Source organism: Microcaecilia unicolor, chromosome 1, assembly GCF_901765095.1.
Source record: "Microcaecilia unicolor chromosome 1, aMicUni1.1, whole genome shotgun sequence".
NCBI classification, from domain to species: Eukaryota; Metazoa; Chordata; class Amphibia; order Gymnophiona; family Siphonopidae; genus Microcaecilia; species Microcaecilia unicolor.
Window position 1 is genome coordinate 636296677 of NC_044031.1, and position 16145 is coordinate 636312821.

General features: G+C 45.0%; 1 protein-coding gene across 1 annotated transcript; it reads right to left on the minus strand.

The window, feature by feature from the left end:
• Positions 1-329: 329 nt before the first annotated feature.
• Positions 330-14013, minus strand: LOC115460680 (olfactory receptor 1020-like). The gene is made up of 3 exons (XM_030190447.1): positions 13983-14013; positions 4139-5051; positions 330-423 (listed from the first exon to the last, which is right to left on the minus strand). The coding sequence occupies exons 2-3, from the start codon at positions 5047-5049 to the stop codon at positions 330-332; spliced, it is 1005 nt and encodes a 334-aa protein (XP_030046307.1). The 5' UTR covers positions 5050-5051; positions 13983-14013.
• Between the last annotated feature and the right edge of the window lie 2132 nt (positions 14014-16145).

A 16145-nucleotide genomic window follows, 5' to 3' on the forward strand; every position in this document is an offset into this window, starting at 1 on the left:
GCTTGACGGAGTTTAAAAAGGGGTTAGATAGATTCCTAAAGGACAAGTCCATAGACCGCTATTAAATGGACTGGAAAAATTCCTCATTTTTAGGTATAACTTGTCTGGAATGTTTTTACGTTTGGGGAGCGTGCCAGGTGCCCTTGACCTGGATTGGCCACTGTCGGTGACAGGATGCTGGGCTAGATGGACCTTTGGTCTTTCCCAGTATGGCACTACTTATGTACTTATGTTATGTAGGGCTTTTGGTCCAACTGGTGTGCTCCAAACTAGGTCTTCGTATCTATGTCTTGCAGGAATAAGAGGTGCCTACGGGTGCTCTGTGATAATCAGTTCCTCTGTGCACTCAGCAAGGCCTGGTCTTCGTGAAGGGGTGTTTTGGGTAAACGAACAAATAAGTAACAGTATGAGCTGTTGATCAAAGATAGGTAAACTAATACAAAACAACTGAACAACAGCCAAATTCAATCCCAAAAGGTCATAAAAAGGCATACAATACTTGAAAGCATGAAGATTACCCTCAGAAACCAAGGTATTGCCCAAGGTCTGACCAACAAGACCCGTTATCTATATAAGATTTTGGTGTCCGTGGTCTGATCTCTTTCATTGGGTAAGGAAATTAATCTCACATGCTTACAATCAAAACTTTCTCATAGTGCAAACATTATCACTGAGAATCAAATATTTCCAAAAGCACAGCTAAAGCATAAAATAACTTAGCTTTTCTCAGCTGGCTTAGTCACCCCTCATTCCAACTTCTTATCGTTTCACCCGCTTCTGGGCTTCATCAGGAACAACCCAGTTTAAACAAACTTATGCAGGGGCATTCGTCTTGCTGACAGGAATCCACTAGGAAACGTTCCTGATGAAGCCCAGAAGCGGGTGAAACGATAAGGGCCCCATTGAACACAATTAAGCAGTTGGAATGAGGGGTGACTAAGCCAGCTGAGAAAAGCTAAGTTATTTTATGCTATAGCTGTGCTTTTGGAAATATTTGATTCTCAGTGATAATGTTTGCACTATGAGAAAGTTTTGATTGTAAGCATGTGAGATTAATTTCCTTACCCAATGAAAGAGATCAGACCGCGGACACCAAAATCTTATATAGATAACGTGTTTTGGGTAAACAAATGGGAGTAGACTCCTTTATTTCGTTAGTAGATAGTTCAGACTTTCCAGTGGGTATGCATCAGGGACCATTCCAGCAGTGGCAGGCTCTGGGGGGGGGGGGGGGGGGTAATTTTCTAGGGGCTCTCACACAGATGGGCTGTGGCTCTTTTCCATCTTTTATACAATTGCAGCGGGCCTGGAACCTACATTTTTTTTGCCTACTTACAAGCATGGCACTATTATTCTTCTCTGGTTTCCGCTAATGCTCCTGCAGTGCTCTTCACCAAATCAGGTTTTCCTCCAGCTGCCCTGCTTTCTGAACAAGCTTTCTCAGTGGTGTCAATTTGTGCAACTGTCCCTTCTTTTGGTTCGGAAATGCATCCTTCAATTCTGGATTGCACCAGCAACGCCATCACCACTGCCTGGCTTGTCCTTATGCGTGAGAAGGCTACCTGGGTGGTGTTGCAATTTTCCCATGGGATGTTATTATCCAAGAGACGTGGTCAGTACCGTGCTCTCTGGCAGCACTTTCTGGAGCTTAGCCCAGCGTAAGTGATGAACGTTTACCCCATATGCTTTTCTTTTCTTTCTTTCTTTTTTTTTTAGATCTCAGATTAGCAGGAAGAGCAAGGATGGGTGGGTGGATGGGGGGGGGGGGGGGGGGGTAAGGGAAGGGTATCTCTCTTTATAAAATAACAGACTAGGGACGATATACATCTTGTATGACTATTGAATCTTGATTGGTATCATTATGATCTGACTATTTTGTGTTTCTCTATGATTGTTGCCATACCATTGTCATACTACTTTTATGGTTTGCTGGGTTCAATAAAGATAATTAAAAAAAAGAAAGGAAAAGTTTGGAATTGGAATGAAGGTTTAAAAACAAATTTAATTAGAAACACATGGAGGGGCATAATCGAACAGGGACGACCATCTCTAATGGCACCCATCTCTAAGGACGTCCCAGCGAAGGGGCGGGGAAACCGCTATTATCGAAATAAGATGGGCGTCCATCTTTCATTTCGATAATACGGTCGGGGACGCCCAAATCTCAACATTTAGGTCGACCTTAGAGATGGTTGTCCTTAGAGATGGTCGTCCCCGGTTTTCGGCGATAATGGAAACCGAGGATGCCCATCTTTAAAACAACCAAATCCAAGTAATTTGGTCTTGGGAGGAGCCAGCATTCGTAGTGCACTGGTCCCCCTGACATGCCAGGACACCAACCGGGCACCCTAGGGGGCACTGTAGTGGACTTCACAAATTGCTCCTAGGTGCATAGCTCCCTTATCTTGTGTGCTGAGCCCCTCAACCCCCCCCCCCCAAAACCCACTCCCCACAACTGTACACCACTACCATAGCCCTAAGGGGTGAAGGGGGCAACTACATGTGGGTACAGTGGGTTTTGTGTGAGTTTTGAAGGGCTCTCATTTACCACCACAAGTGTAACAGGTAGGGGGGGATGGGCCTGGGTCTGCTTGTCTGAAGTGCACTGCAGTACCCACTAAAACTGCTCCAGGGACCTGCATTCTGCTGTCATGGAGCTGGGTATGACATTTGAGACTGGCATAGAGGCTGGCAAAAAATGTTTGTAAATTTTGTTTTAGGGTGGGAGGGGGTTGGTTACCACTGGGGGAGTAAGGGGAGATTCCCTCCGATGGTCATCTGGTCAGTTTGGGCACCTTTTTGAGGCTTGGTCTTGAAAAAAAATGGACCACGTAAAGTCGACCAAATGCTTGTCAGGGACGCCCTTCTTTTTTCCATTATCGGCCAGTGACGCCCATCTCTTAAGCACGCCCCAGTCCTGGCTTCACTATGCCTCCGACACGCCCCGTGAACTTTGGTCGTCCCCGCGACGGACTGCAGTTGGGGATGCCTAAAATCAGCTTTCGATTATGCCGATTTGGGCGACCCTGAGAGAAGGACACCCATCTCCCGATTTGTGTCGAAAGATGGGCATCCTTCTCTTTCGAAAATGAGCCTGAAAGTGAACACAAATGAGTAATTTCTACATATGTTGCTGAAACAAATTGACACTGACCCCCCCCCCCCCACACTGAGCACTACTCTATAAGCTGTGCCTAAAGTTAGGCGCGGTTTATAGAAGAGTGCATCAATGCAGGGGTCATGCCTACATTTAGGCACATCCATTTGAATCAATGAAAATGTGGTGCAAATGCCTGTGCCTAAATTTAGGGATGTAGCCCCAGTTACACACATAACTTAAATCCACACCCACGCGCCACCCATGACCCTCCCATTATCATGCCCCCTTTCCTGAGATACACATAAGATTTAGGCACGGATCACATGCTTAAATTTATACATATACATCTTAATTGATTCCAATTAGCACTAATAATTGCTTGTTAAAAAACCAATTATTGGCGCTAGTTGGCTTGGTATTCAATTAAGATGTGCATGCAATTTGGGCACATGCCCAAATTTGCACACATTTCGAGGCACATTTTATAGAATCAAGAGGAAAGTGTGTGCAGGAATTAGAGCACATGAAAGATTACACAAAAAAGGTTCTGGGAGTTTTATATGACCAATGAAAGAAACATTGACCCTAATCTGCAGAGATATTTCAAAGCTCATCTTTGCAAAGGCTTCTGAGGTCTTTTTCTACTACTACTACTAGTTATCATTTCTATAGCACTACTAGACATTCCCATCCAGCTGTATGATGACTATAATGCAACTGCATTTCAGATTGTTTTTTGGGATTGTATTTATCCCACACCTTTCTCGGAAGTTGAAGGTAATTGAAAATCTGGCAGAGTGGAAATGTTTCTTGTCACTGGAGGGTTTATAATCTAGGCTTGTACCTGAGGCAAAGGAGAGCAAAGAGACTTGCCCTGACCAAAAGGAGGAAGATTGAAATTTTTGAACCAGGCTTCCCCGATTATCACCTCACTAGTCTAACCTTATAAGTACTGATATCTATCCAGTGTCTTACAATCATTCAAAATATAACCCTTACCTACTAAACCCTCTAAAAGGTTTGAAGAATTGCTTCCATACCTTCATCAAGGCTGCTTTTACTTCCTTGTTCCTCAGGCTATAAATCAGGGGGTTCAACATAGGGATTAACACTGCATAAAAGACTGAAACTACTCTGTCCTGCTCCATAGAGTAACTCGAAGTAGGCCGTAAATACATGAAAAAAACAGTCCCATAGAAAATCAGCACAGCAGTGAAGTGGGAGGCACAAGTGTTGAATGCTTTGTATCTTCCTTCGGCAGAGCGAATCCTCAGGATGCTGGAGAGAATATAGGTGTAAGAGACTAAGATGGCCAAAAAGGTCGTTGTGGTGTTGAATGCAGAACAAATAAAAACTACAAGTTCATTGACAGAAGTGTCTGAGCAAGTAAGTAGCAAGAGTGGAGGAATATCACAAAAAAAGTGATTTATAACATTAGACCCACAGTAGGACAAGCGAAAAGTACAAACTGTATGTATTAGAGCATTACAAAAGCCAGCCATATAAGCTGCACTCAGCATCTGAATGGACAGTCTTCTGCTCATAATGACTGGATAAAGCAATGGGTTACAGATTGCCACATAACGATCGTATGCCATCACTGCCAGTAGATACAATTCTGTGGTAGCAAAAGCAACAAAAAAATACATTTGTAGAGTACAACCAAGGATGGAGATGATTTTTTGCTCTGCCAAGAGGGTTTGCAGGGTTTTGGGAGTGATGTCTGAAGAATAACAATTATCTACAAATGACAAGTGAAAGAGGAAAAAGTACATTGGGGTCTGCAGGCGTGCATCCAACCTAGTTACAAGAATGATACCGATATTGCCCAGCAGGGTGATAATATAGACCAGAAGAAAGAACACAAAGAGTGGAATCTGGAGCTTTGGATCACGAGTGAGTCCGAAGAAAATGAACTCAGTCACTGACGTCTGGTTCCTGCTTTCCATTTATTCTTCTGAATGTGTCTGTTGGTAGAAGAAATCAGATTTGAATTAAGCTTATGTAAAGATTTTATGTTTTTTTAAATTGTGCTGCAGAAAAGAACAGAGCCATGATTAGATCAGGCTTATTTTAATTTTCAGTGCAAAGACTTCTGAAAAAGAAGTCCATGAAACTTTATAGAGATGGAAAAAAAAAAAACAGTTATATAGAGATGTTTTGTTAGCCATTAAGGGAAAGGGAAATGGGACTTGATATACTGCCTTTCTGTGGTATTTTGCAACTACATTCAAAGTGGTTTACATATATACAGGCACTTATTTTATACCTGGGGCAATGGAGATTTAAGTGACTTGCCCACAGTCACAAGGAGCTGTAGTGAGAATCAAACCCAGTTCCCCAGGATCAAAGTCCACTGCACTAACCACTAAGCTACTCCTCCACAAGTGGTGTAGTTAGCAATGTAGGACACCATTAAGATGTATCATTTTACATTTATCTCGTGCTCTTTTACCACAGGTCCCTTTTTATGTAGATATAAGTACATAAGTACATATACATAAGTATTGCCATACTGGGAAAGACCAAAGGTCCATCGAGCCTAGCATCCTGTTTCCAACAGTGGCCAATCCAGGTCACAAATACCCGGCAAGATCCCAAAAATGTACAAAACATTTTATACTGCTTATCCCAGAAATAGTGGATTTTCCCCAAATCCATTTACTAACGGTCTATGGACTTTTCCTTTAGGAAGCCGTCCAAACCTTTTTAAAACTCCGCTAAGCTAACCACCTTTACCACATTATCTGGCAAAGAATTCCAGAGTTTAATTACACGTTGAGTGAAGAAACATTTTCTCCGATTCGTTTTAAATTTACTACATTGTAGCTTCATCGCATGCCCCCTAGTCCTAGTATTTTTGGAAAGCGTGAACAGACGCTTCACATCTACCCGTTCAAATCCACTCATTATTTTATAGACCTCTATCATATCTCCCCTCAGTTGCCTTTTCTCCAAGCTGAAGAGCCCTAGCTGCTTTAGCCTTTCCTCATAGGGAAGTCGTCCCATCCCCTATATCATTTTCGTTGCCCTTCTCTGCACCTTTTCTAATTCCACTATTATCTTTTTTGAGATGTGGCGACCAGAATTGAACACAATATTCGAGGTGCGGTCGCACCATGGAGCGATACAAAGGCATTATAACATCCTAATTTTTGTTTTCCATTCCTTTCCTAATAATTCCTAACATTCTATTTGCTTTCTTATCCGCAGCAGCACACTATGCAGAAGGTTGCAACGTATCATCAACGATGACACATGGATCCCTTTCTTGGTCCGTGACTCCTAACGTGGAACCTTGCATGACATATCTATAATTCAGGTTCCTTTTCCCCACATGCATCACTTTGCACTTGCTCACATTAAATGTCATCTGCCATTTAGACGCCCAGTCTCCCAGTCTCGTAAGGTCACAATCCTCTTGCGATTTAACGACTTTGAATAACTTTGTGTCATCAGCAAATTTAATTACCTCACTAGTTACTCCCATCTCTAGGTCATTTATAAATATGTTAAAAAGCAGCGGACCCAGCACAGAGCCCTCCTCCCTGCATCATCGTCTCATCCACGCATTGAGACTCTGGAGCTCTGCTTGTCTCTTGGGCCCTGCGCGTGGAACAGGTGGCATTTCAGAAAATGCTACCCTAGAGGATCTGGATTTGAGCTTTCTACCTAAGAGCCTAAATTTGGCTTCCAGAACCTCTCTCCCACATTTTCCTATGTCATTGGTACTCAATAGGTATACAAGGAGACCTATTTATTAAGAACTAGTAAAAAAGCCCCGTTTCTGATGCAAATGAAACGGGGGCTAGCAAGGTTTTCTTCAGAGTGTGCATGTGGGAGTGTCCCTGCCCTCTGCCCTCTCTCCCTCCCCCTCCCCCCTCCGAGTCCAGTCCTTCAGTGTTAAGTTTCCTGCTGTGCTGTGTTTGTGTTATAGAGAGAGTGAGGGCGTCTCTCTCCCCTCCCCCCTCTGAGTCCTTCACTGTTACAGAGAGAGGGATTTCGTGCTGTGCTGTTTTCCTTCACTCATGGGGAAACCGGATATCTCTGGCGCTTCACACTTCCGGCTGGAGGCTTCATAGAATGTTGGAGTTGCCTTTTATATATATAGACTAGTGTTAACACTTAGGGGCCCTTTTACTAAGCTATGCTAAAAAGTGGCCTGCACTCTTTTTAGTGTGTGGGTTTCCTGTGTGTTGAGGCCACTTTTAGCACAATTTCTATTTTTCTATTTATGGCTACGTGCTAACTTCCCAGTTATTGCATGGCAGTTAGCACATGAGCCCTTACCGCCACCTGTTTACTAGGTGGTAAGAAATCCCACACTAATCAGGCAATTTAACAGCACTACCCGATTAGCACAGTGTATGCCTACTCTCCACCTCCAAACATGCCCCCCATGCTCAAAAATAAAACCTGTCTTGTAGCACGTGAATAGCTCAAGCCGATTCCAAAACTACTGTGGGATGCCTGAGCACGTCCCATGGTAGTGACTTTTAGTGTTCGGTAAACATGCATTAGTGCTTACTGCCACTTAGTAAAAGGGCTCCTAAATAAACTCCCCCCCAAAAGTCTAGCATATTCAGAGATTTCAAAGAGATGAAAGTTCAGTCATCATCACTAGGTGTTGCCTTTTACAACTATGGAGCCTCAGTTCTCCACTCTTCTGCATGTGTGTTTCCAAATCTTTACAATTTTTTTGCGTCATTGTCCCAGACTGTTTTCTGCTTTCCTCTATCTCTTCTACACTCTATTATTCCTTCCAGTAATACATTGACTAATTTGCCAGGAAAACCTCTGAGGAGATTTTTTAAAATTCTATATTCAACTCATTGATTATAATAAAGCATTTACAATTAAGAATAAATGAATGGATGAATAAATGATCAGCAAATCTCCTTTTCTTTTTGACCAGGTTCTCCACCTGGATTCTTCTTTCCCTGTCATCTCATGCATGTCCTTCTAGCTACAGTAATCATCAGAATTATGCTATTAACACCACGTTTCAAATAAGAGTATTGTCTTTATGATCTCTACCTGCAAGCTTAATCTTCACTTGTGTATCCTACCAGTACCTTTTAATATCTTTATTAGTCCACTGGCCACACTCATTCAGTCTTACAATATTCAATCCTTCGATTATGCAGATGATATTTTATTATAATTCCCTGTTTCCCATCTTAATATCAATCTCTAACAACTTAAAAACTGTCTGTCAGCCCTTGCATCATGGTGTGTTGCTAATAAATTAATGCTGAACCTTAATAAAACAGTTACTTGTTCAATCACAGGGCCTTTGTCTCAACCATAACAGACCCCAATTCTTTTTGGATTCCCAATTCCAACGGTCAACAATTTCTATTATTTAGGTATCTGGTTTGACTCTAAACTTATCTTTACTAAACAAATTTCAGTAGTGCTAAAATTATGTTTCTTGATTTTACATATGCTTGTTGCATACACGATTCTCTCGATTTTGCATCTTAAATACTGCGCTATATGCTTTTCTTATACTCAGTTTTATTACTGCAACTTTGTTTATGCTGGACTGCCTTCTTCTTAACTAACGCACCTTCAAACCTTTAAAAATTGTGCTGCTAGGTTTCTCTGCAAAACTAAACGCTTTGATAATGTCAAGCTTAGTAAGCTCGACTTAGGAGAGAGAACTTGAGGTGTTGGTGTCAGAGGATATGAAGGTGAAGAAACAATGTGACAAGGTGACGGCCATGGCCAGAAGGATGCTAGGCTGCATAGAGAGGGGTATAACCATCAGAAGAAAGGAGGTGTTGATGCCCCTCTACAAATAGTTGGTGAAGCCCCACTTGGATTATTGTGTTCAGTTTTGGAGGCCATGAGGCTTATTTTCGAAAGAGAAAAACGCCCAAATTCCGACCTGAATCGGGAGATGGACGTCTTTCTCTTGTGGGTGCCCAAATCGGTATAATCGAAAGCTGATTTTGGGCGTTTCCAACTGCACTCCGTCGCGGGAACGCATAAAGTTGACAGGGGCGTGTCGGAGGCGTGGTGAAGGCGGGACTGAGGCGTGGTTATCGGCTGAGCAGAGATGTGCGTGCTCGGCCGATAATGGAAAAAAGAAGGGCGTTTTCAGAGAGAATTTAGGTCACTTTTGTTGGACCCGTTTTTTTCACGAACAGGTCCCAAAAAAGTGCCCTAAATGACCAGATGACCACCGGAGGAAACCGGGGATGACCTCCCCTGACTCCCCCAGTGGTCACTAACCCCCTCCCACCAAAAAAAAACGAATGTTAAACACTTTTTTCCCAACTTGTAAGCCAGCCTCAAATGTCATCCCAAGCTCCATGACAGCAGTATGCAGGTCCCCGAAGTAATTTTAGTTTAGTTAGTGCTGTGCGGGACCCATGCAGAGAGGAAAAATCGGAAGAAAAAAAAAAACCAAGCAAGTGCAGTCAGGGACGTCTAAAGTTTCTGTCAGCCAATCACCGCTGTTTAGCTGACACAGATGTCAGCTAAATGAGCTGTGATTGGCTGACAGAAACGTGGAGGGACTTAATGGAAAGGGAAAGACGTCTAATCAGTAGTGCACTGGCTAGAGCACTGAGCTTGTAATCAAAAGGTTGCTGGTTCATTTCCCCCTTTTACTATCTTTTAATTTGGACGTCCCTGACTGCACTTGCTTGTTTGTTTGTTTTTTCTTCCGATTTTTCCTCTCTGCATGGGTCCCACGCAGCACCAACTAAAGTAAAATTGCTCTGGGGACCTGCATACTACTATCATGGAGCTAGGTATGATATTTGAGGCTGGCATAGAGGCATCTCAGGGGGACCAGTGCACTATGAATGCTGGCCCCTCCCACGACCAAATGCCTTGGATTTGGTCGTTTTTGAGCTGGGACGCTTCGGTTTCGATGATCGCTAAAAAACAAAAACGCCCAGCTCAAAAAACGCCCTAATCCAATGTATTTTCGAAAAAAAAGATGGACGTCCATTTTTTTCGAAAATACAGTTCGGCCCGCCCCTTCACGGACCCGTTCTCGGAGATGGACGTTTTTACAAATGGGCGTTCGCGTTCGATTATGCCCCTCCATATCTTGCTAAAGATGTAAAAAGACTGGAAGCGGTGCAAAGAAAAGCTACAAAAATGGTATGGGATTTGCGTTGCAAACCGTACGATGAGAGACTTGCCGACCTGAACAACATGTATACCTTGGAGGAAAGGAGAAACAGGGGTGACATGATACTGATGTTGAAATATTTGAAAGGTATAAATCCGCAAACAAACCTTTTCCGGAGACGGGAAGGTGGTAGAACTAGAGGACATGAATTGAGGTTGAAGGGGAGCAGATTCAGGAGTAATATCAGGAAGTATTTTTTCATGGAAAGGGTGGTAGATATATAAAATGCCCTCCTGCGAGAGGTGGTGGAGATGAAAATGGTAATGGAATTCAAACATGTGTGGGATAAACACTAATCCTGTTTTGAAGGAATGGATCTACGGAATCTTAGCGGAGATTGGGTGGCAACGCTGGTAATTGGAAAGCAAAACCAGTGCTGGGCAGATTTCTACGGTCTACACCCTGATCGTAACTGAATAGATATGGATGGGCTTGGGCGTTAATTTTAAGTGGCTTCAATATTAGCTTCAGAACATTTTGTACAAAAACAGTGCTGGGCAGATTTTTACAGTCTGTGCCTTGAGAAAGGCAAGGACAAGTCAAACTCGGGTATTCATATAAAGTATAGCATACCATGTAAAATGAGTTTATCTTGTTGGTCAGACTGGATGGACCATACAGGTCTTTATCTGCTGTCATTTACTATGTTACTATCCAGCTTATTTTCGAAAGAGAAAGACGCCCATATTTCGACCCAAATCAGGAGATGGACGTCCGTTTCCCGTGGGCGCCCAAATCGGTATAATCGAAACCCGATTTTTGGCGTCCTCAACTGCAGTCTGTCATGGAGACGAACAAAGATCACGGGGACGTGTCGGAGGCGTGGTGAAGGCGGGACTGGGGCGTGGTTATTGGCCGAGGAGAGATGGGCATCTTTAGCTGATAATCGAAACAAGAAGAGCGCTTTTGACGAGAATTTGGTCCGCTTTGACTCTTTTTTTTCAGGTCCAAGTCCCAAAAAAGTGCCCCAACTGACCAGATGACTACTGGAGGGAATTGGGGATGACCTCCCCTGACACCCCCAGTGGTCACTAACTCCCTCCCACCAAAAAAAACCCACTTTACAAACTTTTTTTCCCAGCCTGTATGCCAGCCTCAAATGTCGTACCCAACTCCATGACAGCAGAATGTGTTCTATCCTCTGACAGCCTTTCCCTGGTTCTGATGTGGGTCTCGGGTGAGTGTGACACCTTTTCTGTTAAGGGCACTGCAGAGTCACATCAGCAATGCATTGTGGTGGGGGTAGGGTATTGGGCTTCGTGATTCCACTAGCTTGTGTTAAATGCTCATGATGTTGGTAGTTGGTAGGCTCTACTCCCATGGTGCTTTTCCCTCTGCTTACTGGGTCAGAGTGTGCCCTGTTTTGTTTCCAGTAGTCCAAGAGGTAGTGGCCATTTGTGTAAGACACTTTTAGATCCCTTTCATGTGTTAGCCACATTACAGTACTTAGTTCTTACCTTGAATGTTGCTGAAAGAGGACATTGTACACCATTCTGCCAGCTCGGACCTACTGCTAATCTCAGTACCAGCGAGACTCGTTGCCAGTGGGGCACAACCTCTGATATGCAGTTAACTGTGAGTAAATGTGCTTATTCAAATAAAGGGCGTTTTCAGCGAGATTAGTCTTTAGGTGTGAACTGCTGTGCCAAGGTTATACACCAGCAACAAGTCCTGTCCCTGGAGTACTTTTAGTGGGTACTGCAGTGCACTTCAGGCAGGCAGACCCAGGCCCATCCCCCCCCCCCATCCGTAACACTTGTGGTGGTAAATGGGAGGCCTCTAAAACCCACTGTACCCACATGTAGTTGCCCCTTCACCCCTAAGAGCTATGGTAGTGTTGTACATTTGTCCCTCCCACGACCAAATGACTTGGAATGGGACGTTTCTGAGCTGGGCTTTTTTAGTTTCCATTATCGCAAAAAAAACCCCAAAAAACGCCCATCTCAGAAGGGACCAAGCCCATGGCATTTGGTCCGTCCAAACCGTATTTTCGAAATGCAGGAGACATTAACCCTAATCCAGGTCCCCCTCACCTGTCCCCATCCTATCCATGCAAACGATTCCGGGATGTCTCCAATCTCGTCTCTATTCCCCTCCTCCCCCCCTCTTCCCTCCCCTTCTCATGCACCTTGTGAAATGCCCACTCAGTCTGTAACAAACTGCCCTTCACCCACGATCTCTTCATCTCTCACTCCCTTCAACTGCTCGCCCTAACCGAAACCTGGATCTCCCCGGAAGACTCGGCCTCAGTCGCGGCCCTCTGCCATGGAGGTTATCTCTTCTCCCACACTCCCTGCCCAGTTGGCCGTGGTGGAGGCATTGGGCTACTACTCTCGCCCTCCTGTAGTTTCCAACCTCTCCCCCTACCGCAGTCTCACTGCTTCTCATCCTTTGAAGCCCACTCCATCCGGGTATTCTACCTGCTGCCACTCAGAGTCGCAGTCATCTACCGCCCCCCCCCCCCGATAAATCCTTCTCTTCCTCCTCACCGACTTTGATGCTTGGCTTTCCGTCTTTCTTGAACCCTCATCTCCGTCCCTCATTCTCGGAGACTTTAACATACACGCTGATGACCCATCCGACCCTAACGCTTCTAAGTTCCTCACACTAACATCTTCCTTCAACCTCCAGCTGTGCTCCACCACCCCCACTCACCGTGATGGCCATTGTCTTGACCTCGTCCTCTCCTCCTCCGGCTCACCCTCCAATTTCCATGCTTCTGCTCTCCCTCTCTCCGATCATCACCTGATCACATTCACACTTCTTCACCCCCCCCTCTGCCCCGTCCAACTTTAACCACCACCTCCAGGAATCTCCAGGCCATTGACCCCCCCCCCCACCTTATCCGCTAGTATCTCTAATCTCCTCCCATCCATCATGTCCTCCGAGACTATCGACAAAGCGGTCTCCGCTTACAATGCTGCTCTCTCTTCTGCTCTGGATACCCTCGCACCATCCACCTCCCGTCCCACAAAGCGTACTAATCCGCAGCCTTGGCTGTCCCCTTGCATCCGTTACCTTCGCTCCTGCAACCGATCCGCTGAACGCCTCTGGAGGAAATCTCGTACCCATTCAGACTTCCTTCACTACAAATTCATGCTATCCTCCTTCCATTCCTCCCTATTCCTTGCAAAACAGGACTATTACACCCAATTGACCAATTCTCTCAGCTCCAACCCTCGTCGTCTCTTCACCACCCTTAACTCCCTCCTCAAAGTGCCCCCCGCTCCCACTCCCCCTTCACTCTCTCCTCAATCACTGGCTGACTACTTCCGCGACAAGGTGCAAAAGATCAACCTTGAGTTCACTACCAAGCCACCACCTCCTCTTCAGCCTGTAGCCCCATCCAACAACCAACCAACCATGGCCTCCTTCTCCTCCTTTCCTGAGATCACCAAGGATGAAACCTCCTGCCTTCTTTTCTCCTCGAAATGCACCACCTGTTCCTCCGATCCCATCCCCACCAACCTACTTAACACCATCTCCCATACTGTCACCCCCTCCATCTGTCACATCCTTAACCTTTCTCTCTCCACTGCAACTGTCCCTGACACCTTCAAGCACGCCGAAGTCACACCTCTCCTAAAAAAACCATCACTTGACACTACCTGCCCCTCCAACTACCGCTCCATCTCTCTCCTACCCTTCCTCTCCAAAATACTTGAGCGCGCCGTTCACAGTCGCTGCCTTGATTTTCTCTCCTCTCATGCCATCCTCGATCCACTTCAATCCGGTTTTCGCCCTCTACACTTGACAGAAACAGCACTCTAAAGTCTGCAATGACCTGCTCCTCGCCAAATCCAGAGGCCACTATTCCATCCTCATCCTCCTCGATCTATCCGCTGCGTTTGACACTGTCAATCATGATTTACTTCTTGCCACACTGTCCTCTTTTGGGTTACAAGGCTCTGTCCTCTCCTGATTCTCCTCTTATCTCTCCCACCGCACCTTCAGGGTACACTCTCATGGATCGTCCTCCACTCCCATCCCACTATCTGTTGGAGTTCCCCAGGGATCTGTCCTTGGACCCCCTTCTCTTCTCAATCTACACCTCTTCCCTAGGCTCACTAATCTCATCTCATGGTTTTCAGTATGATCTTTATGCTGATGACACCCAGCTATATCTCTCCACACCAGACATCACAGCAGAGACCCAGGCCAAGGTATTGGCCTGCTTATCCGACATTGCTGCCTGGATGTCCAACCGCCACCTGAACCTGAACATGTCCAAAACCGAGCCCCTCGTCTTTCCACCTAAACCCTCTTCTCCTCTTCCTCCATTCTCTATCTCAGTTGATAACACCCTCATCCTCCCCGTCCCATCTGCCCGCAACCTCGGAGTCATCTTCTACTCCTCCCTCTCCTTCTCTGCGCATATCCAACAGACTGGCAAGACCTGTCACATCTTCCTCTTCAACATCAGCAAAATTCGCCCTTTCCTCTCTGAGCACACCACACGAACTCTCGTCCAAAAGATATGAAGGTACCCAAAGAGAAAAGAAACCCCCAAATCACTATTGTTGAAACGCATACCAGGAAATGTAGATGGAAAGCGATGACCACAAATGCTCGCAGTCTAAGCAATAAAGTTCATGACCTTCAGGCCCTGATGCTGGAGGCAGACTTGGGTGTTGTTGCAATCACAGAGACGTGGCTAAATGGTTCCCATGAATGGGATGCAAACATACCAGGCTATAATCTATTTAGGAAGGATAGAGAGGGTCGTAAAGGTGGCGGAGTAGCTCTGTATGTGAGGAATGATATCACTGCGACTGAAATGACAGGGACCTGGGGAAAGGAAGAAGCGATATGGATCACCTTAAAAAGAGATGATAGAACCTCTGTCCACGTGGGTGTTGTCTACAGACCTCCAACACAATTGGAGGAATTAGATAAAGACCTGATCGCAGATATTCAAAAGTTGGGAAGCAAGAGAGAGGTGCTGTTGCTGGGAGATTTCAATCTGCCGGATGTAGATTGGAAGGTTCCCTCTGCAGAATCGGAAAGAAGTAGAGGGATTATGGATGCTTTCCAAAGTGTTTTGCTCAGACAAATGGTGATGGAACCCACGAGGGAGGGAGCGACACTGGATCTGGTGCTCACAAATGGGGATAGCGTGTCAAATATCCGAGTGGGTGCCCACCTGGGCAGCAGTGACCATCAAACGGTTTGGTTTGATATGACAGCTAAAGTGGAGAGCGGCCACTCAAAACTCAAAGTCCTGGATTTCAAGCGTGCTGACTTTAGTAAAATGGGGGAATACCTGAGGAAGGAGATGATGGGCTAGGAGGAAATACGAGAAGTGGAAGGACAGTGGTCCAGGCTGAAAGAAGCTATAAATAGGGCCACGAACCTTTATGTAAGGAAAGTAAATAAAAGCAAGAGAAAAAGGAAACCGATATGGTTCTCCAAGCAAGTGGTTGAGAAAATAAAGGCTAAAGAGTTGGCGTTCCAGAAATACAGAAAAACTCAAGAAAAGGAACACATGGAGGATTACCGGATGAAAATGAAAGAAGCCAAGAGAGAGATACGACTGGCAAAAGCACAAGAACAAATGGCTAGAAATGTAAGGAGGGGTGACAAAAATTTCTTCAGGTATATTAGTGAAAGGAGAATGACTAAAAAGGGAATTGTGAGACTAAAAGATACTGTGAACCGCTAAGTGGAAAATGATGAAGAAAAAGCAAATTTGCTAAATAGATACTTTTGTTCTGTTTTCACAGAGGAAAATCCTAGAGAAGGACACAGCACCGTTCACTGAAGAAAGTGTGTATCAACAACTTGAAAAGCTAAAGGTGGACAAAGCCATGGGACCGGACGGGATCCACCCCAGGATATTGAGGGAGCTCAGAGAGGTTTTGGCTGGTCCTCTTAAAGATTTGTTTAATATAT